A 20222-nucleotide genomic window follows, 5' to 3' on the forward strand; every position below is an offset into this window, starting at 1 on the left:
GGATGTTGTTGACGAGAAAGATAAGCACGAGAATATACCGTGTAAACATAAACAATCCTATAAATAACCATCACTCACCGTGTATAGAGGAAGAGTTATTTATTCTGGGAATGCCCCTGCATCGAGTATGACTTCACATTCACGTCCACAGTTCAGACATAATAAGGTGACGTACGCTATCACAACCAGTGGGGTTATTATTCTTATTTTGGACATGAGCGCATTATTATTTTTTATTGCGGTCCGCAAAATTGTTGGCGCTTAAGATAACAACGAGACGGCAACTTCCAACATCATTTCTAAATAAATACGCCTCAAGTTGGGTAATTGTGTGGGTTTTTAAAACATCTTGTTATACTTGTTTGTAAAATTCTTCCTTTTTATATTTGTGCATGTTTAGTATTACACAACTGAATTAAAATAAATAAATAATTTATGGAATTTGTCAAATATTTGCTACATCCGTTTTAGAATGCAAAAAGCCGTCCTTCGGAAGACACAAAAGAATTTTTATCGTACCGCTCGATTTGAATACTAATGCACCCCGCGGATAATTTCTTAACGTCACAACATAATTAAAACAAACTAAATTAAATAATAATAATAATAATAAATAAAATAAACACCCGCAGATAATTTATAAAAGTCCCAGACCAATCATTATTTAAATTCAGCGCAACATCAAATCAAAATTTTAAATAAGCCTTTTGTTTGGGCAACATGAAACGGTTTATTAAACTGGCAAAACCCAATATCAAAAAGTGAGATGCGATTTTATATCACGTTTCGTTAATTTACTGCTCCACGGGACCCTTTATTTCGTATGGAATGGGTATCCGTCAACGTCAGGACTATAAAATCAAGATTATTAAATGTCGACGATAAATCTGATGAGATTGCGAGACGTGGAGTTGCATTTTTGATTGTGGATTAATATAAATTGAACTTAAAATTGGTAAATCCAAAACGCAGGTGAAGATTTATGTTTGTAATTGAATTTTAACTTTAACTCGTTTCCATACAACAAAATTTTAAACGTTAAAGACGTTTACAAACTCAAAGGAAGCTTCAGAATGTTAAATGGGAAGTCCTACTTCATCCATCATATACCTCAGATATTCCTCCATGTTACTGTTTTAATAATTATCCAATTCTTTATGTAATAAACAACTTAATTTTGAAGAAAAGAATGGACATTTCTTCAATTCCAAAAATATTTTTGTTTGACATAAAATGGTTAATTTTAATGGTGGTGATTTTGTTGAATAAAATTTTAAAGAAAGTTTAGTTAAACGTTGAAGCATAAATTATTTTTTACCCTACGTAACATTACACATAATTTATTAAACCTGAATAATCTTTCTTATTTTAATATTAATCGTCGAATTAATTAACCATGATTAATATAATTATTTGTTACGCGCCTGTGATTGCTACTCTGAATAATTGTTATTCATGAGTACGTTTTAAATAACAATCATTCATGAAAACAACAGAATTCTGTCGGACCTTATAAGTATTTTCTTGTGATCATCTCCAACTTGGTCACATATTTCTGTTAAATTCTTGTCGTTTTAATCGACGTGCTATAATTGTGTTTTGATATACATATGTTGAGGTCAATAAAACGCACCATACGAGTAGCTGAATCGACGTCACCAGTGAGTGAATTATTATTTGAACTAAATTATGTCGATTCCAGTAATTGGTTTAAATATATCAGTGAGTTATATCATAGAAATAGAATTATTACTTATTAGAAGGCGTTAATGATTAATGAAATACGTGATCAATATTTCTAAACCATATTTTTGTAGTTTTTTTTTATTTTTAGAACAATATCATTGTAATTTATAAATAACTTTTTGTGAGCTTCTTATCTGGTACATACTTGTTTACTGAAATTATTGTAAATTGCCCACAAAGTATTTAAAATGTTATTATGTTATATCAATTTAAATGATCATTAAAAATTTTCATTAATTTGAGTCTATTTATAATATTAATTATTACAATTTTGGAAGACTTTTTTCAATGTGACTGAGTGTTCTTATTCCAGCTGTCTTAAAGGTTCCAAATGAAAACTATTAAAACATAAATATTACTACTACTAACTGCTATTAGATTATTATATATCTGATTAATTAAAATTAAATCAAATTATAAAAACTAAGATATACGCAGAAGTTCTGATATTTTGCAATTTTTTAAAATTCTGAGAACCATTATTTTAAAGAATCCAAGAAACAGATTTTAAAATATGTCTAGGTCATCAAAGTCTGTTTACAATGGTGTCAGTTAATTGACTTATATTCCATTTTACAGCAGAAGATAAGATAGGTGAAGGACGTGACAACCATATTACTTTATTAATAATAGATTTTTTCAAAATAATATACTTCGACAATTTTACTTTATATTTAAAAATAAAAATAAATAATCAAAGATGTATAAATTTATTATTATGTATATAATTATGTAATTATTAACAATTCAAATGTCTAAAAATCGATTTAATAAATATTAATTTATTCATATTTATTTTTGTTTATTTTCAATACAAAGTACAGTTTAAAACATTATTTAATATGTATTTTTGTTTATATTTTTTGTACATTTTTGATAAATCCGGAATATATAAATTTAAATATTTTTCGATTGTACATATGTAAATATTTAAGAAACAAATAAATAAAATTACATGGAAATTTATTTATTATAACTCTGTATAATATAATTATTAATATTGAATAATAATAAACAAACAGGTATCTATTTTCAAGATGTATTCAAATATTACTATTAAATGCTTTACAAAAAATGTATATAAAAAAAATATAAATTATTATTAAAAAAAACCTTAGATGATATAATTAAATAAAATATATTGTACATGTAGATAAGAAGATATATTTCATTGAATTAATATTAGTAACAATTTTACGTAATTTATAAATAGGCAAGATAAATAAGCACTGTTAACAAGAATAGTAATATGATATTTATAATATACCACATTTTTTAATTGTGTAAATATAATATAATAATATAGTTTATAACATACTGTTGTGGTCATTATTATAGCAACTATTTAAAACATTAAATATTTTAGCCAATACTATATTCTTATTCTATAAAATGTTACATTACATTTCCGTGGCATATATTCGATAATTTTCTCAATATTCGGAAGCTCCTTGAACTGTTGTGATTATTCATTTCAATTTGAAAATGAAGCGTTCATTTGTTTATAAATTAAATTTAGATTTGTCATTAAAAACTACTCGTCCCTTCTGTTTTGTCGTCCAGTGAACGTGTTTTTAAGTAAGTCAAAATTTGACTAATACATTTTTAATAGGAACCAGGGTTTTTCTTATACGTTTGGGTTCAAACAAACCCCCATCCACGAACCATTTTCTCACATTAATTGAATTGTTTTATGACATTTGAATTACCCAATTATCGATTGTCTTTTTCGTAGCTATCACGAGTTTTTCTAAAATTCAAAATTTTTCTAATTAACTTATTTAGACATGAACTCTTTGACTCTTCTTGTTTGTCTTGGTAACGTTGATTTATAATTTATTCTTACAATTTCACTTCGAGTAATGATTAAATATTTATAATAAGCAAATCACCACTAGTAAATAATCGATTTAAATTCATATAATGTAAAAATTTGCTATAATTTTGCCCATTGAAAAATAAACAAGTACGCATTTTTTTAAAGAATAGTTGCGGGTCTACTATACAATAATAGAAAAAAAATCAATAAAGACTATAGGTACTGGCATCCAATACAAGTAGAACAATTTTTAACATATTCTAATACGTTGCCATAATTATGATCAATACTGTGCATATTTATCCAATATTATTGATACAACTGAATTTAATAACAAAAATACTCATAGTAATTTTCCCAAATAACCATAAAATATAAATAAAATTAATGAAACAAAAATAGAGCTGAAGAAACATTTCTCTAAAATTACGATAAAATAATATAATATCAACAAATATAACAAAATGTGTTTAGAAATATGTTTATTTAAATATTAAAATTATAATTATTTTGACAAGACAAGACGCAGCTGAATCAATGTCATTTTGTCCGTCAAATTAAATTACAGTCGCCGATTGTCCTTTCGAAAAACGGTCGTCCAACAGGTGGGAGACAATTCTAGATCGGGCGCTTCGCAGGAAAACCACGCCGCCGATTGTGATGCCTATCCTGCCGTATTTATAGTACGCGACCGTCCATCGAGGCAGCCACAACTTATCATACCGCAGACGGTTATTTACATACACAGAATTTATCGGAGTTAAAGAGCAATTTCGACGCAAGTTTGTTTCCATATCGATTTTGCAAAACGAAGAAGAACGGCTTAAGAAAAATGAAGAGCGTGGTGATCGTTTGTCTTATGTGTTTGGTGGCCGTCCACGGATTGCCAGGTGAGCCTAGACAATTTCGTTTTGTTTACGTACAGAAAATTAATTTTCGAGTGGGTGAAAAATTAAGCGAGTTATTAAGTTGACCATATTGGACGTTTAGATCATTTAAATAATCCCACAATTTGTGGCTTGGCTATAAATAAAATTGAACTTTAAAAAATTTTTTATTTTGTCGAATTTGTGTATATGAATATGCAAGTTTGCGAAAATGTTATATCTGTAAATGGTAACAATTATTAACAGTTGACCATATTGATTGATTCGTTCATTTAAATAATCCCACGATTTTTGTTTACTTTAGGGCAAATACAATTGAACTATAATTTGTTTTCCAATAATTTTATTAATAAAATTATTTTAAATAGAAAATAATGTCAACTTGTCTTGTTGCAATTATACTATCACTTGCATAAGTAAAATTGATCTTTGGAGTCTAATGTACTCATTTTTATATTATTATTAAGTTAATTCAAAAATTATTTGATTAAATTCATTCAAAATATTTTATTTATTTAATGTTACTGGCAACGAAATACATTAATTTTTAAAACAAAAATTAAATAAAATTAAAGAATTAATCTAATTGTCAAATATTTAGTAACAAAATCAAGGAATTTTTTAAAAGTTAAACATTATTTTTAATCAATTTTAAAATATAAAGAATACAAAAAATATAAATACATATAATATAAAACTGTTTTCATAAGTTCCCTTGAATATTTTTAAATATGAGAATGGAGCTCATGGAAAATAAAACTTTCATACAAAATTATTTTCAATTATACTTATTATACACAAAATTTTATTTCAAATATGACCGGAAATAAACCAAAAAATTTTTAAAATATAACAAAAGGAATTTCTCCCCTTTTAATTCCATTAATAGAGTAATAATAAATTCTATTATACTGTACATAAACGTATAGTATTTATAAAACCCTTATTACATTTTGGTAATCAAAATAAACAACTAAATAACCAACTATTTATTATTTAAATTTATATTTTGAAACAATTAGTAGTTGTACCAAATTTTGTAGCTGCAAATATTTTAAAATTTTCATTTTGTAAAAACAGCGTAAGAGTACAAAATTATTATAAAATCTCAATGTCACATTAATTTAATTTTGTGTTTAAACTTCCTGTTTCCGATTAAAATAATTAACCTGATATATAATTTTATAGGGATTTAAAGAGTTCTTAGTTAATAGATTTCAATGCGTTGTTAATTGTTTTCTTGAAATCGATTTTTGTTTATTTATAACTACATAATGAAACTTTAGTATTTAATAAAATTATAATATCCTTTACTAATATGGAAACCAATTTAAACAACTTAAATTACATAAATACTGAAGTTCAAGGTGAATACGAAACAATTTATTTTAAAGCGGAAAAACAACATTATTAATTTAATATTTATAATGATCTATTAATATAATAGCCTTTATTCTTTTTATTTGTATTCTCGAGACTACTAGAGAAATTTACTTATTGCTAACGAGTATTGAAATTTCTCTAATTGCTCTAGTATAATGTCCATTGTTAGTATTCTTTAGAATTCACAATCAATAGATTAATTGCATAAAATTAAAAATACATGTCAATTGAAAATTATACTTTTCCTAGTAACCTTTACAGGTTTTATAAAATGAATCATCAATTTACACGTAAACAAGGTTCATTTTGCTAAAATCAAAAATATGTACTCCTATCAATGTAAATTACAGTTAGTCATACGCTTTTAAAATTTACTTTTTACAAGCCCACAGAATTTCTGACTATTTACGTTTAAATATTAATGAAATAGATAAAAACTTAATTATTATACTATTCATTTACATAAAGTGATATTTGCTGCAGCATTGCTGGCCTTATCGAAAAAAAACACAGTATGAGTGTATTTTTTCCAAGGTTCAATAATAATCAATAATTATATGTATTCTTAGAGTCTTCCTATATTTATAATAATTTATGGTACACAATTATTGTATTTAAATCATTTGCGAAGTCGTTACTAGAAAATAAAAGTTCAATCTCAGTTTTGATCTTTTCTTCGGTTTTAAGTTATTTATTACTTAAAACATTGGACGATGACAAAATAGATGATAACATACAGACGCTGTTGACAAAAGAAGCTCGCCTTTATTTAATTTATAAATGTGGTCAATACAGACATAAGTTAAAGCTTTTTTTAATACTGTTCCGTCAGCCATTGTCTAAGACCGGCAAGAAAAGTAACAGGACGAGTAATAAAAGGCTTATTTGCGTTGCGTGCAAAATGGAATTGGGAAATGTCAAACACTTAATTTTATTAACCTCATTTAATTTATGTGAAATCCACTTGTCCAACTTTTTGATGAAATTCATTACAGGACGCTTCTTTCTAATAGTTGATTCATCAGTTTAATGATTAGCCAGCCTATTTCCGAACATATTGCACGGGAATTTTGCACGTAATATTGCTTAATTTCTTCGTTAATACAGGTTTATCGACGACCTTGGCATTGTTCATTTTCAATGCATTAATTGGCACTTTTAAAACGATGAAACCAAAATTGTGCGACTTCATTACTTGCAGCATCTTCTTCAAACATATTGTGAATGGGTTTAGCCGATTTTTTGACTCACAAAAGAAGTTATTACTAATTATAACACTTATATACACTGATTTCAACAAAAATGTCTCAAATACAATGAAGAAAAAAGTGAATGGCATATTTAATGAATATATAATAAAGTTTTTCATTAATCCATACAATTTAATATTAAAAATGTCTTCATCAACGAAAGACGTAAATTACTTTTTCTTCGTACCTAATATTTCATTTAATTGTAGTACCTGTTGATGTGAAAAGTACTATAAAAGATCTGCTGGAGATTAAATATTTTGTAACAATAAAATTCTTACCCGCAATTAATATTATTTCACTATAAGAAATTCTTAATAACTAATTGATACTGATCTTATGGTTTCCTTTTTTGCTTTCAAATCATTAAAAATACACTACGTACATTATTTTACATATCATTTTACAAAAATAAACGTGAATTGTTACTCTTTATTTTTTGTACTAAATTACCACTATAATTAATTACAGTTTCAATATGTAGTAATTTCCATTTGGTATAATTAAAATCAATACATATGTAAAATATGACATTTATTTGACTTATTTTACAATTAATTTTTATACCTAGTTCTTTTAATTATTATTAATTATTAATAAACGACTACTCATACAAATAATGTATATCTAGTTTATTGACACATAACTAGGACGTCTCTAAACGACAAAAAATAAATCTTCTAATGGCACAAAAATGAAATGAATCAATTCGTATGATTGTTATTCAGCGTGTGATCTAATAATGAACAATGGAAACATAACATTTCTTTTGGTGATAAGGCATATTATTAAAAAAAATGTTTATCAATAGAAATGTCCGTCGACTTCGTAATTTGAAGTCCGAAGGCCGTCAGGTATATTTATTGATGAGCTCCGTTAATAAGCGTTAGTCATGACTGTTTTCTGCGGAATCCGCATTGAAAAATTAAAACGGATTTCGACGAAAAAAAAAGAAAACGAATGTCCCACAGCCTAAACCATATTTAACAAACATCCAATCCGTTGATCTGCACACCTAATTGGATGTCATAACCCGATTGGTAATTTCAAGGATGCAGTTTTTTGAACTGATCGTTTATAAATATTGATTTTATATATCTGCACTCATTGTTTATGATGACGGACAACAATTTTATAGCAACAAATTGCGCGCGACGTTCGTGTGCAATTAGTGTTTGAATTAATGGCGCTCACCTTGGACAAGTACAATAATAAATAGTACTCTGTACCTGTATTATTTAAATGTATTGTCGAAACGGCTTCGTTGAATTTATTTTTAGGAAAAAATATGATGTAGAGTTAATCCTTGCATGTTACATAAATTATTACAGTTTCAGATGTTTAATTAATGTTAACTGCGATTTTCAAGGCAAATATGCCTTTTTTATTTTTTTTATTCTTGTTAATTCACAGTTAATTTCTATTTTTATTAACTTTGATCACAGCACAACAAAATATTTTAATCATGATATTATTCATAATACATAAATATTTATATATATTTTTAGACCAATATTTTTAGTACCTTTTCCTAATATTGAAATTCTGATTCTGATTTTTCCAAATCTTAATTAGTAGGATAGTATTTTTCAATGATTTTATAAAAAATAATAGGTTTCTGCTTATGTTAAACATTCTACAGAGACAAAACTATACAAAAAGTTTGTATATGCTTCAATTCTTCCGATTAGGCCCCCTAGACTGATTTATGTACAGGTATATAATAAACAGCAATTTGCTTCCATATATTGAACAAATTATGTTCTTATGAAAACTTGAACATGAAAACAATCCCTAACACATATCCAAAATTCTGATGGATTGGTTAAAATACCAAAACATTAATGTTTTGTCTTGCCCGTCCCAACCTCCAGATATTAGTCCTATAGAAATCATTGAGGATCACGTTTATAACTAAATAGACATAAATTTTACAAATTTGAATGAACTCATAGTAATTCAAAAAGATTGAAGTAATATAGACTTGATGTATATTCGGAAGATGGTCGAATCTATGCCACGGAGATGGGCCAAAATTATAATACAAAAAGGATATTATATAAAATATTAATGTTAAATTAAATAGTACAAATTTATTTATAATGATTAGAAATCCTTATTATTTTTTGTGGCAATATTACGAAGCATATATTTAAGAGATTTTTTATGTGCTTTGGAAATTGTTTCTTAAAATCGCTGCGGTCCATTTCTAAGAAATTCAGAGTTCACATTCTTTCAAAGGCCAACATAAAATTACCAATATGGGTTTTTACAGAACCGATACGTGTGCAACGGGAAACAATCTAAATTCCTTCCAGACTAATTAGGTACTAAAATAACTTGAATTTATTTCAGCCAACAAAAAAGATGAAGTTGAAGTGATTCCAGCTAGGGGAAACCAAGGAGACCAACCCGTCGTGGACACCGGAATCTTCACTACCAGCGACGCAGGATTCGGCTTAAACTTCGACCTCCTACAAGGTAAATTACCGATATCCATCACAAATCTTAATTACCTCAATTAAACAATTAAAGCCGTGGGTGACAACAAACGAAACCGTCCCGTTTCGGACTTAAACCATTATTCCTAATTACCGATTGAAATTCGTATGCAAAACGTGTCCGAACTGCGTTTCATGCAATCTTGTTAACCAATTAATGTGCGACATAGAAAGACTGTCGAAGGTCTAGACGTAGGTTTGTTTGGTACCTACACAACATGTGGGTGCAAGCGACTGATTTAATAAAAACGGCAGGAAGTCGATTTTTTTATTTGCAATTGAACCGTGTCGCATTTTGTGCCAGGTGATGGGGTTTTTATCGAATGCGGGCCGATATGTGTTAATCAGTGCAGTCGGATGTCCGTATTGAAAAATGTGCGATCAATCGTGGATCACAGGTTTGAAATTTTAATTTGAAATGATGGATTTCAATTGGATTATTTATAGCTAAAATAGAGTTTGATTGAAATTCACTTGTCGGTTTATTTGTTAGACTCGAGCAATTTTATTCACATTAATCTATTGCAGGATGTTGCGTTGGGAAAAAATAAAATATGAGTTGATGCAAAAACAGGACATGTATGTGTTTGCATAGAAGTATGCACCTACTTAGTCAGCGACCCATTAAATGTTTACTAAACGGAGTATTTATAGCAACTTGTTCCACAATTGCATTTTATGCGTTAATTACATTTAAATGAAAATTTACTTGATAGCGGTTTTATTGCTTACTTGTTTGAAATACAAATCAGGAAACATTTTTATTATATCTAAATTTTAGATAAAGAAAATGGACTAACAATGTGCGCATTTAACATAGAAACATTGATTTTTTTATTTAGATTTATAATACACTACATTTTTTATTTATTCCCTTCTATTGATATATATATATATATATATATATATATATATATATATATAAATCTGATTTTTTTTATTCCATCTAAATGTATATTTCATTCTTGAGTTTAAAACTTTTTTAACTATATGCAGTGGTGTAAAATATGGAATATTTATTTACTTGTTACAAATGTCACTTTATGTAAGATAGGTCTATCAATCAATCACATTCACATTAGTAAAAAATCACTTTTGGTCTAAAAACAAGTATGGAATATTTCATAAATATTCATAAAAAGAAGAAATTCTTGTTGGCTTTTGATGTTTTTTGTTCGGATGCGACGGTGGAGTATTTCCAGAAGGTGGTCAATAGGATTTAGATCGGGAGACTGAGAAGGCCATTCAAGCATATAGTTAAGTTTTTCATTAAAAACCACTTTTTATTTTTAGATGTGTGATTAGGAACAATCCTATTAAATGGTGTCGAATCTTCTTACATGATTTTTTTGATGTTTTGCAAGGAATCTTAAGGGAAAGAACTTTTATAACTTTGTCTATCTTGGGAGTGGTTTTTGGTGGACATCCTGACTTGCGTCCATGTTCAACACCACCTTGAGTGAAATTTATTTTATAAAAAATAAACACACTCTGACTTCTACATTTCTCATTAGTCCGCATTGTATAAAGAGAAAGCTATTCTTTTTTATTTGTATTATTCTATTTTCTTAATTATGTCATTAAATTCACTTGTTTTGTTGATTCTATTTTAAAATCATTTATTTTTATAATAAACATTCTTTAATTATGCAAAATGATAGTTTTAAACATCTAAAAATTGATATTTGTCTGGGTAATTATGTTTTAATTTATGACTTTTACTAAATTAACTATATTTATATTTAAAAATAGAATTAATCGATTTAACTTGAAATAATTTTATATATTTAAAAATAATAAAATTTAATGAATTTCTGAAAAATATGAGAAACGGGAAAACTATAATTTATTTATTATGTGTATTAACAAAAATTTTAAATATACAACTTATTAATACATTGATTGTGATTTTCTCATTTTTAGGATTGATGACCAGAATACGACAACAAATGGACCAACTGATCAGGAACTTCCCGTTCCCCGGTAGCTCTAACGAAACCGATATCGCTGGATTCCCCGACTTCTCCATTGGCGGTCCCCAATTCCCACCAATTGATTTAGGCAAAGGCAACACCACTTCCGTCACCAAGGTAAAAAACTAATTGTTACAATTGATCATTCCTTTCAAGACCGAGAATTATTTATCAATTATTTCTATAGGTAAACACAATTTACATTGATAATTTTTTTTCGTCTTGAATTGTTTACAGCTCCTATTTATAGAGGACAAACAAAACTATGAGCGAATGTTGTATTTGCAAAATTCAAAGAATTTGCGGACCTTACTCATTCAACATCTATTTTGGTTCACTGAATTACCACTCTATTAGAATGGGTGACATCACGTACACCGATGCGTACAATGTAACTTTGATCTACCAAAATTATTATTCTGTGTGATTAAACAGTAGTCGATTAGTCAATAGCACTTCCTGAGATTTCCCCTCCAATGTCAAACCAAAAATGTGACTCACAGTAAGCAATAAAAACACATTTTCACACTTGAAACAGTTCAATTGTAATTATTGTGCAGTAGTGACCGGTTGTTTTTAGTTTTGGGTATGTGATTGTAATTTTATTGAAGTCAATTACTTGTTATTGTGTTTTTATCGTCCGTCCTTAATCTCATTACATTTACAATTAATCATTGTTGCAGATAATTGACGGACATAAAGTGGTGATCAACGAGACAGAGTACCAGAAACAAGACGACTTCGGCGGTTCGTTCTTTAAAGTGAGAATCATAGACGTCCAACCTGATAGTAACGAAACATCCGACGAGGTTCCAGCAACCGCTGTGACCAAAGACAGAGAACCTCTCGAGAACAACAACAGCTTCGAAAACGAGATCCCGAAAGGAACCGAGGTTGGTAAAAGCTCAACACCAGAAAAGGTTATCCAAGCTTAATCGCATGATATTTTAATATTAAATTTTACATAGATCTACAATAACTAATATTAAGTAGTTTATATTGTAATATTTTACTATATTATTATTATTATTAAAGCTGTTGTAAAAATATACAAATAAAGTAAATTTACCTGAGCTTGCATTTAACAATTTTTAGTATATATGATTAAAAGCATGTTAACATTACTAACACATATTAGTTAAATCTTTTTTCTTTTGTTAGCGGTCTCCAATATTTTGAAATATCCACATTTAATAATACATTTTATAAGACAGCATCCAGAAACCTAAAACTGCATGACGATACTAAAACGAAGATAAAGCGAATGGTGCATGACCTGCTCTTACAACTGTATCTTTTTATTAACCCCTTTGATATGAGACATTTCTGTTTGGGCACAAATTTCATTTCTTTGCACTTTCCATCCCACTTAGGCTCCTACCTTACAAAAACTCGAACAATTTGACGAAACGGACAGTCCCATCATGAGTACTACAGATTTCCTCGATGAAAACACCCTAAATCCCACTGAAATAGATCTTAGCGGAGATATTTTGGTTAACGATATGGTACCCAGTTCTTATTCCAATCCCGATGCAGAAACAATACCTAATCTATCAGAATTCGAACCGATAGATTTGAGTGGTGACATAAAAGTTAATGAAATAGCTGCCAGACAAGGGTGGCCTTTGAATCCCGATGTGGAATTCGTTGTTGGAAATGACGGGAAACCCATTCAGCCCGGCTTTTATCACTACGAAACAGTAAGTTAAAATACACAAATTGTTAACGTAATACAATAATGTAATTTCTAGGCTCCTGAAGATAATATCGAAACCTTTGATGAGATTGACGGCGAGAAAGAATCTCCTTATAGAGAAAGTCTTGCTGAATCATTCGAAGACAATTCACTTTCAACTCCGGTCGAAACAAAGACGGTTGATTTAAGTGATGATACCCTGGTAAATGATTTATTGGCAAGAAAAATGGCAGCTCTGAATCCCGACGCAGAATTCATACCAAATTCTCAACTGTACTCAAAAGTCAATCCTCGTTTCGAAAGACTGGAAAGTTTAGATGATGAGTCTAAAGATCTTAGCGGTGACACATACGTAAATGAATTTGCTTCGAATTCTGGTTATCCGATAAATCCTGATGCGGAAATTATTGATGTGAACGGGGACTCAGTGCAAGGACCTAAGTATGAGTACAGTTAGAAAACGGAGATTTTTCTCTTGACAGAGTTGAGACTGAATTTGTTGGTTGTCTTGTAAATGTGCGATTCAAGAACGTTCTTGCCAAAGATTATTTATCATTGTTGCCATTGTCTAACAAATTAATGTAATATTGTGTGATATTAACATAGATGAAGTCTATGAAAATTAATGTCTAAACGTTTGTAGTTTAGTTTTACTGTTTTTAAAAGGCACCACTCTAATTTATTGTTGGGATTTAGAGGCTAATTAATTTATTATCGGACATCACTTGGAACTACTTATTTTTGTATTTATTTATTTTTAATAAATTGTAGTTTTTTATAATTCTGTTTATTTATTTTAGAAAAGATTAAATAAAGTAATGAAATAAAACATTTGGTACATTTTATAGCTTTAATTTAGCATAATCATCATATAATTTTATCAAACTAGGTGGAGTTCTTGGTTTAATCAATTCTAAGGCCTTTTCAAAGTGTTTCTTCTCCACATATTCAATATCCAAACTTTCTTCTAAGGCCATCATTGCAGCTTCATGACAAACTGCATTTACTTCAGCTCCTGAATACCCTTGTGTTGATTGCACTAACTCATCCAAAATTACGTCATCACGAACCTGAAAAACATCATTATCCAAACAAGAAATCAATTAAAAGTATTTACTCACTGGCATCTTCGCCAATTTAATTCTAAAGATCTCCCTTCTAGTGTCTTCACTTGGTAAAGGCACATAAACAATCCTATCCAACCTTCCAGGCCTTAACAAAGCTTTATCAATTCTATCTGGTCTGTTAGTGGCAGCTATTACTGTAACGTCTCCCAAGGGTGTAACACCATCCAACTCTGTAAGTAGCTGAGCCAAAACCCGCTCTTGAACACTCGTCGAAGAACCGCTACTGCGCTCTCCGCCCAAAGCATCGATTTCATCGAAAAAAATTATAGACGGTGCCACTTGCCGTGCTTTTCTGAATACCTCGCGCACCGCGCGCTCCGATTCCCCAACCCACTTGCTAAATAACTCCGGACCCTTAATAGACAAAAAGTTTAGGCCACTTTCTGTGGCTAAAGCTTTGGCTATCATGGTTTTGGAGCAGCCCGGAGGGCCGTACATCAGTACCCCTTTAGGGGGCGTCACGCCTAATCTTTTGAAACTGTCGGCGTGCTTCAAAGGCCATTCGACGGCCTGTCTTAAAATGAGTTTCAGTTTGTCCTGTCCTCCAATATCATTCCATTTGACATTTGGTACCTTAAGATATACTAAGGTAAGTAAAGAGTATTTGCATTTATTTAAATTTAATTTTACACTGACGACCAATTCCTCAGATTGAAACTAAATAGTTCTTACCTCAATTTGAACCTCCCTCATTGCACTTGGCCTGACCCTGGTCAAAGCAAATTTGAAGTCATCGAAAGTTACGCAATCGTCGTTCCTTTTCGAAGCACTTAAACTTGCCCTTGAACACAATGAAACTAAATCGGCACCGACAAATCCGTGTGTATTTAAAGCTATATCTTTCAATTCATCCTCTGATAAATTCCTAGAATAATCCTCCAAAATTTTTTCAAGTATTTCTTTTCTGTTTTTGGGATTTGGAGTTGCTATTTCCAACTCCCTATCGAGTCTTCCAAACCTTCTGAATGCTGGATCTATGTTGTCCACTTTGTTGGTTGTGGCAATCAAAAATACTTTAGAATTAGGATTTTCATTTAAAAAGTCAAACATCATCAACAATGTTGAAACAATCCTTTTCTCAGTGTCTGTGATTCTGGCAGTTCTAGATGGGCATAAAACATCAATTTCATCCAACACAATTATAGAGGGTGATTGACTGACAGCACTTTGAAACAAATTCTTGATAGAATCTTCAATATTACCTGAGTGTTTACTGTACAAGTCAGGTGCACAAATTTCAACTTTGTTGAACTTGGACTCTTCTGCAATGGCATTGGCAAGCAAAGTTTTACCAGTTCCAGAATGTCCATAGAGAAGAACAGATCTGCAATACTTTGGGCCAGATTTTGATCCAAAATATACTTTTATAATGTCCCTGATTTCTGTAAGTTCATCAGAAAGTCCAGCTAGTTGGTGTATGAGATTTGGTTTGATTTCAACTTTAATGAATTCATCATGGTCTTTGTACATCTTCCATTTGGTTTTTTCATCTATTGTGAAGAATTCTGATTCTTTCAATTGTAGTTTATTAAAAGATTCAATTAAATCATCTTGTTGTCTGGCTTCAATTGATTTAATTTGGAATTTAAGTATTTTGCCAAAGTACATCAGGTTTACTTTATTTTCTGTTTTTAAGATTTTACCAATGAAGTTTTTACTGATCCTGTTAATTAAATCTGGATTTATTTCTAAAGCTTTCGGACCATTCAGCAAGATAACTGTTACCAAAGAAGCTGGTTTTAAATTACTGTCTAACTTAGACACACTAGCATGTTTTACACCAGAGAAATTTAAATCATAACCTGAAATCAAAGATTATTTAAACACAAAGTAGCGTTTCACGTAATGACTTACTTTAAACTTACTGTTTCTGGTGAATAATATTGAAGTTAGAGTTTTTTCTGTTGTGGGCCAGACAATTTTAGCAATTGACACTGGCCCCCCTTCAACTTTGCACCAATCACCTATAGATAAATTTGTTAGCTGTATTGCACTTTGACTTAAAAACACCAGAAAGTCTTTTTCCGAGGATGCTAAATTCTTAATCTCTTCATTCGTCTTTACATCCACCGTACCGTACAAGATATTATCTTTGATAAAATCATAATTTTGCTGATTTTGTTCTGGAGGACAATCTTTAGAGTGCAATTCAATGTCCTTGTTTATTAAATTTGTGCCGCAGGATTCGCATTGTGACCATGGCGAAGAGTTTTTCTTGCCCTTTTGTTGTGCCATTTTAAATGTGACAACTTGAATATAACCACACTTTAATTTGAGGTTAATCAAAATGTCAGATCAATAATAACAATAATAATAATAATAATAATAATAATAATAATAATGTATGTCAGTCCCGCAAGACATCCCAAAATAAACAAAATAAATACAAATACAATTGTTAAATAAATGTAATGTTAAGCTGAGTTTACATTGAAGTGATGTCATTTAATTGATTAAGGTGTATTTTCACGATGACTTTGCATTGGAGTCAAGGTTTTTAGCAAAATTATCTAATTTACTGTAATTTAATCATTTCCTCTAATTTGGATTAGGGCGTCAAGTTTTACAACACCGTAAATTCCACCAGTTTAATTCGATTAGTGTGCTAATCAAGATGAAATACTTTTTGGTTTTGCTTCTTTTCGAAGCAATACAAAGTCAGAATTTCACGAAAAAGGCGTACTACTTTAAAATGGATCAACCTAGAAATGAGTTTAAAATACACAACCGCATACAACTTTTAAACTATAACGTAAGCGATGTAAATCATAACCGGCCGGCTTACCTCAGAAAAGCCCAAAAATCAGTAAGTAACACATCAAACAAAACAGATAACATTGAAATTACTCGTTCTAACTCACAGGAGCCTCAACAGAAAGAGTTATTTTTAGACCCAGAATGGGAACATAACTATACGTCATATAATAACTCAGAACTTCCAGCATACTTTCAAAAATTCTACGAGGCTAGAACAAATAAATTGCACAATACAAATAGCACCACTACAAGATTTTTATTTAACGAAAACGCCAACACATCAAGCAGTATAATAAAATTCAACTTAGGAAGTTTGAACGAAAATGAGACGATACACGATGCTGAACTATATTTTTATTGGCCCTTGGACAATACTTCGGATATTTACAAGACTTCGGTTGTTTTAAGACTATATCAATTAGAACCACTTGCTAACAAATCTGAAAATGAAATAGATAATCCGGACGTTCATAAATTGTTCAATGTGATTTATATATTGAAAGCCCAAAAAGGCTGGCAGGTATTTTAACCCTTATACGTTAAACTAGGTGTTTAATATTGTCCTCAGAGTTTTAAGGTGAAGAAAGCCTTCAATAGTTGGATGAAAGAGGAACCAAATTTGGGATTACTTCTAACAATTTCGACCTATGGTGAAAATAAATTATTGTCTATATTCAACGACACGAACACGGGGAAGTTCAGAACATTTGCTATTATTCATATAGGAAAAAATGGTGATGATTTAATAATTTAAGAGACTGTATAAATTTATAATTCTTAAAAATTTCAGACGCATTGAATATAAACAAACCTGAAAGTCCTCAACAAGAAGTAGCATCTCTCATCAATGTAGATCACTCACTTTTGATGCACTACTCCACTAGATGCCAAAGAAAAGGATGGTACGTGGATTTCCGTCGATTGCACTGGAATAACTTCATAATATATCCTGAAGGATACACAGCTTTTGACTGTTTTGGAAAGTGCACAGTTAACGATGACGAAATAGCTAACAATCATATTAAACTGTTGGACTTCTTTAAACAAAGACTGTCGCTTTGTGTACCAATAACTTATTTGCCCCTGCCAATTATGTACTACGATACATTTGGAAATATTGTATTGAAAAATTATGAGAACATGATTGCAACAAATTGTGGATGCAGATAAAATGTATTATTATAATGTATTCAATTTTTAAAATGATTAATTGATGATGATTTATTTCTACAATTTTCAATAAATTATATCCACTTTATGGTACAGTTTGTTTTATTTATTTAGAAGTTTATAACTTTTGCTAGTATGATTTCTCCAATTATCATACTTAACAAAGCGAATTATCCCGTAGATTTCGGTTTTGGGTCAAATTGTGTCAAAATTAGATAGATCATACAAATTTCATGCGAGAGTCCCGCTATCAAATGGGCCACACTGTATGCATAACTTATAAATAAATAAGTAAATAGAGTAATTAAATGTTTCCATTAAAATTACAGAAAACTGATATTTGTCGTAAAAATTAATAGAAGTAAAAAATGGAAAAAATGATGTGATAAAATAATATATAAATGCAGCAGTTAATTTAAGTGATAAGTTTTTTAAAAGTAAATTTATTCATTTAAAAATGTTAAAAAATAAAAACAAATTTGTTAACATTTAATCAATTTATATTGTGGAAATTGTTTTTAATCGAGTTTTACAAATTTTCGATTTTAAGCGGGACTTTTCGAATCATGTAGCATTTGTAAACAACAAAAACCGGCAGTTGGTTGACTTGACCTGTCATATTTTTCTTTTTATGTCAACCAAAGAGATAAACAGATCGTGAAAATGGGAGACAACAATGATATTTCGACAAACTCGTCCGCTGAACAGACGAACGTGAACCAGGACGAACTGATATTAGCCCAGCAACGTCAAATCGAGAAGGAGGTAATTTTCTATATTTTGAGGTTATGCCATTTTTTTAATTACTTGGTCATTTTCGCAGATATCGGATTCGATCCCGCTAGTCGGAGATTTGGAACCGGTGTCGTCCCTTAGCAAAGAATATGTGACTGATAACGTTTATTTAGACAAAGTCAATGACTTGGCTTCAAAATACAAGTTTATTAGAAGGACCAGACCTGATGGTAACTGCTTCTTTAGAGCATTTAGTTATGCCAACATTGAACGTTTGACTGATAAAAAGGAAGAGTTTAATGAATTCTATAATTTTGCTGAAAAGAGTAAGAACACTCTGGTGGAATTGGGCTTTCAACAATTCACTGTTGAAGACTTCTACGACACTGTATGTTTTTCTGTCTTATTGTATTCAATTTACTTATTTTTGACGTTTTTAGTATATGGAAGTTCTTAAGAGAATTAAAGGAAAAGACACTCCACAGGAAGCCAGAAATGAACTCCACACTTTGTTCAATGAACAGGGTTTTTCAGACTATATGGTGGTTTACCTAAGACTATTAACAAGTGGACAATTGCAGAAAGAAGAAGATTTCTATGGCTGTTTCATTGAAGGACACAGAACTGTATGTATTATTAAAAAATGGTATAACATTGTTAACATAAATCTCATATTAGGTAGCAGATTTTTGTCATCAGGAAGTTGAACCAATGTACAAGGAAAGTGACCATATTCATATTATGGCTGCATGTGCTGCTTTAAACTCAGGTGTTAGAGTAGTTTATATGGACCGTGGAACTGGAAAGTCCTGCACAGAGCATGATTTACCAGAAGGTTGCACTCCAACTGTTCATTTATTATACCGTCCAGGACATTATGATATTTTGTACCCATAACAAATGTTAATTTTTTTGTAATATTGTTTTTTTCAATAAAGTGTTAAGCTCCCATGGAGTGGTCAGTAAAATTATACTTCAAACCCCTTTAATCTTTAATAATACATTCAGTTTAGAATAATGTATAAAATAATATATAAGAAAGCAAAATTAAGAGAAATTTGGGATTTTAAGTAATGTAATTTCAATAATATTGTAATAAATTAAGCATAATATATATTAAAAAAGAAATAGTAAATTATATATAAAGTCCAAATAATTTTTGTTTATAAAAAAAT

The 20222-nt window shown here is 29.8% G+C and overlaps 4 protein-coding genes across 6 annotated transcripts; 3 read left to right on the forward strand and 1 right to left on the reverse strand.

The window, feature by feature from the left end:
• Positions 1–4190: 4190 nt before the first annotated feature.
• Positions 4191–14039, forward strand: LOC109598540 (uncharacterized). Of its 2 annotated transcripts, XM_020014455.2 has the most exons (6): positions 4191–4455; positions 9441–9566; positions 11510–11676; positions 12243–12452; positions 12933–13262; positions 13314–14039. In XM_020014455.2, the coding sequence occupies exons 1-6, from the start codon at positions 4398–4400 to the stop codon at positions 13713–13715; spliced, it is 1293 nt and encodes a 430-aa protein (XP_019870014.2). In that variant the 5' UTR covers positions 4191–4397; the 3' UTR covers positions 13716–14039. The 2 variants fall into 2 exon arrangements, with proteins under 2 accessions (XP_019870014.2, XP_049825358.1); XM_049969401.1 differs by lacking the exons at positions 4191–4455; positions 9441–9566 and adding an exon at positions 9830–9984.
• On the reverse strand, positions 14035–16661 carry LOC109598535 (ATPase family protein 2 homolog). The gene is made up of 4 exons (XM_020014448.2): positions 16251–16661; positions 15058–16187; positions 14380–14958; positions 14035–14328 (listed from the first exon to the last, which is right to left on the reverse strand). Exons 1-4 carry the CDS (start codon positions 16618–16620, stop codon positions 14101–14103), a joined length of 2307 nt encoding a protein of 768 aa, XP_019870007.2. The 5' UTR covers positions 16621–16661; the 3' UTR covers positions 14035–14100.
• Positions 16662–16799: 138 nt separating this feature from the next.
• Positions 16800–18405, forward strand: LOC109598554 (bone morphogenetic protein 4). 2 transcript variants are annotated; one of them, XM_020014466.2, is made up of 4 exons: positions 16800–17191; positions 17249–17662; positions 17711–17876; positions 17933–18405. In XM_020014466.2, the coding sequence occupies exons 1-4, from the start codon at positions 17000–17002 to the stop codon at positions 18310–18312; spliced, it is 1152 nt and encodes a 383-aa protein (XP_019870025.2). In that variant the 5' UTR covers positions 16800–16999; the 3' UTR covers positions 18313–18405. The 2 variants fall into 2 exon arrangements, with proteins under 2 accessions (XP_019870025.2, XP_049825681.1); XM_049969724.1 differs by having other exon boundaries at positions 16800–17662.
• Positions 18406–18918: 513 nt separating this feature from the next.
• LOC109598549 (ubiquitin thioesterase otubain-like) lies at positions 18919–19996 on the forward strand. The gene is made up of 4 exons (XM_020014464.2): positions 18919–19077; positions 19136–19435; positions 19488–19673; positions 19726–19996. The coding sequence occupies exons 1-4, from the start codon at positions 18976–18978 to the stop codon at positions 19942–19944; spliced, it is 807 nt and encodes a 268-aa protein (XP_019870023.1). The 5' UTR covers positions 18919–18975; the 3' UTR covers positions 19945–19996.
• Positions 19997–20222: the final 226 nt, after the last annotated feature.

This window comes from Aethina tumida, chromosome 7 (assembly GCF_024364675.1).
Source record: "Aethina tumida isolate Nest 87 chromosome 7, icAetTumi1.1, whole genome shotgun sequence".
Classification (NCBI taxonomy): Eukaryota; Metazoa; Arthropoda; class Insecta; order Coleoptera; family Nitidulidae; genus Aethina; species Aethina tumida.

What these genes read in the sequence shown, in the direction of transcription:
- LOC109598549 (XM_020014464.2), top strand. Translation starts at nt 18,976, where the DNA reads ATGGGAGACAACAATGATATTTCGACAAACTCGTCCGCTGAACAGACG. An exon ending in TTGAAGACTTCTACGACACT is followed by an intron (nt 19,436 to 19,487) that starts GTATGTTTTTCT and finishes TGACGTTTTTAG; the next exon opens with TATATGGAAGTTCTTAAGAG. An exon ending in TCATTGAAGGACACAGAACT is followed by an intron (nt 19,674 to 19,725) that starts GTATGTATTATT and finishes ATCTCATATTAG; the next exon opens with GTAGCAGATTTTTGTCATCA.
- LOC109598554 (XM_049969724.1), top strand. Translation starts at nt 17,000, where the DNA reads ATGAAATACTTTTTGGTTTTGCTTCTTTTCGAAGCAATACAAAGTCAG. An exon ending in AAGCCCAAAAAGGCTGGCAG is followed by an intron (nt 17,663 to 17,710) that starts GTATTTTAACCC and finishes TATTGTCCTCAG; the next exon opens with AGTTTTAAGGTGAAGAAAGC. An exon ending in TATTCATATAGGAAAAAATG is followed by an intron (nt 17,877 to 17,932) that starts GTGATGATTTAA and finishes TAAAAATTTCAG; the next exon opens with ACGCATTGAATATAAACAAA.
- LOC109598535 (XM_020014448.2), bottom strand. Translation starts at nt 16,620, where the DNA reads ATGGCACAACAAAAGGGCAAGAAAAACTCTTCGCCATGGTCACAATGC. An exon ending in TGAGGGAGGTTCAAATTGAG is followed by an intron (nt 14,959 to 15,057) that starts GTAAGAACTATT and finishes GTATATCTTAAG; the next exon opens with GTACCAAATGTCAAATGGAA. An exon ending in TTAAATTGGCGAAGATGCCA is followed by an intron (nt 14,329 to 14,379) that starts GTGAGTAAATAC and finishes GATGTTTTTCAG; the next exon opens with GTTCGTGATGACGTAATTTT.
- LOC109598540 (XM_020014455.2), top strand. Translation starts at nt 4,398, where the DNA reads ATGAAGAGCGTGGTGATCGTTTGTCTTATGTGTTTGGTGGCCGTCCAC. An exon ending in GGCCGTCCACGGATTGCCAG is followed by an intron (nt 4,456 to 9,440) that starts GTGAGCCTAGAC and finishes AATTTATTTCAG; the next exon opens with CCAACAAAAAAGATGAAGTT. An exon ending in ACACCACTTCCGTCACCAAG is followed by an intron (nt 11,677 to 12,242) that starts GTAAAAAACTAA and finishes TCATTGTTGCAG; the next exon opens with ATAATTGACGGACATAAAGT.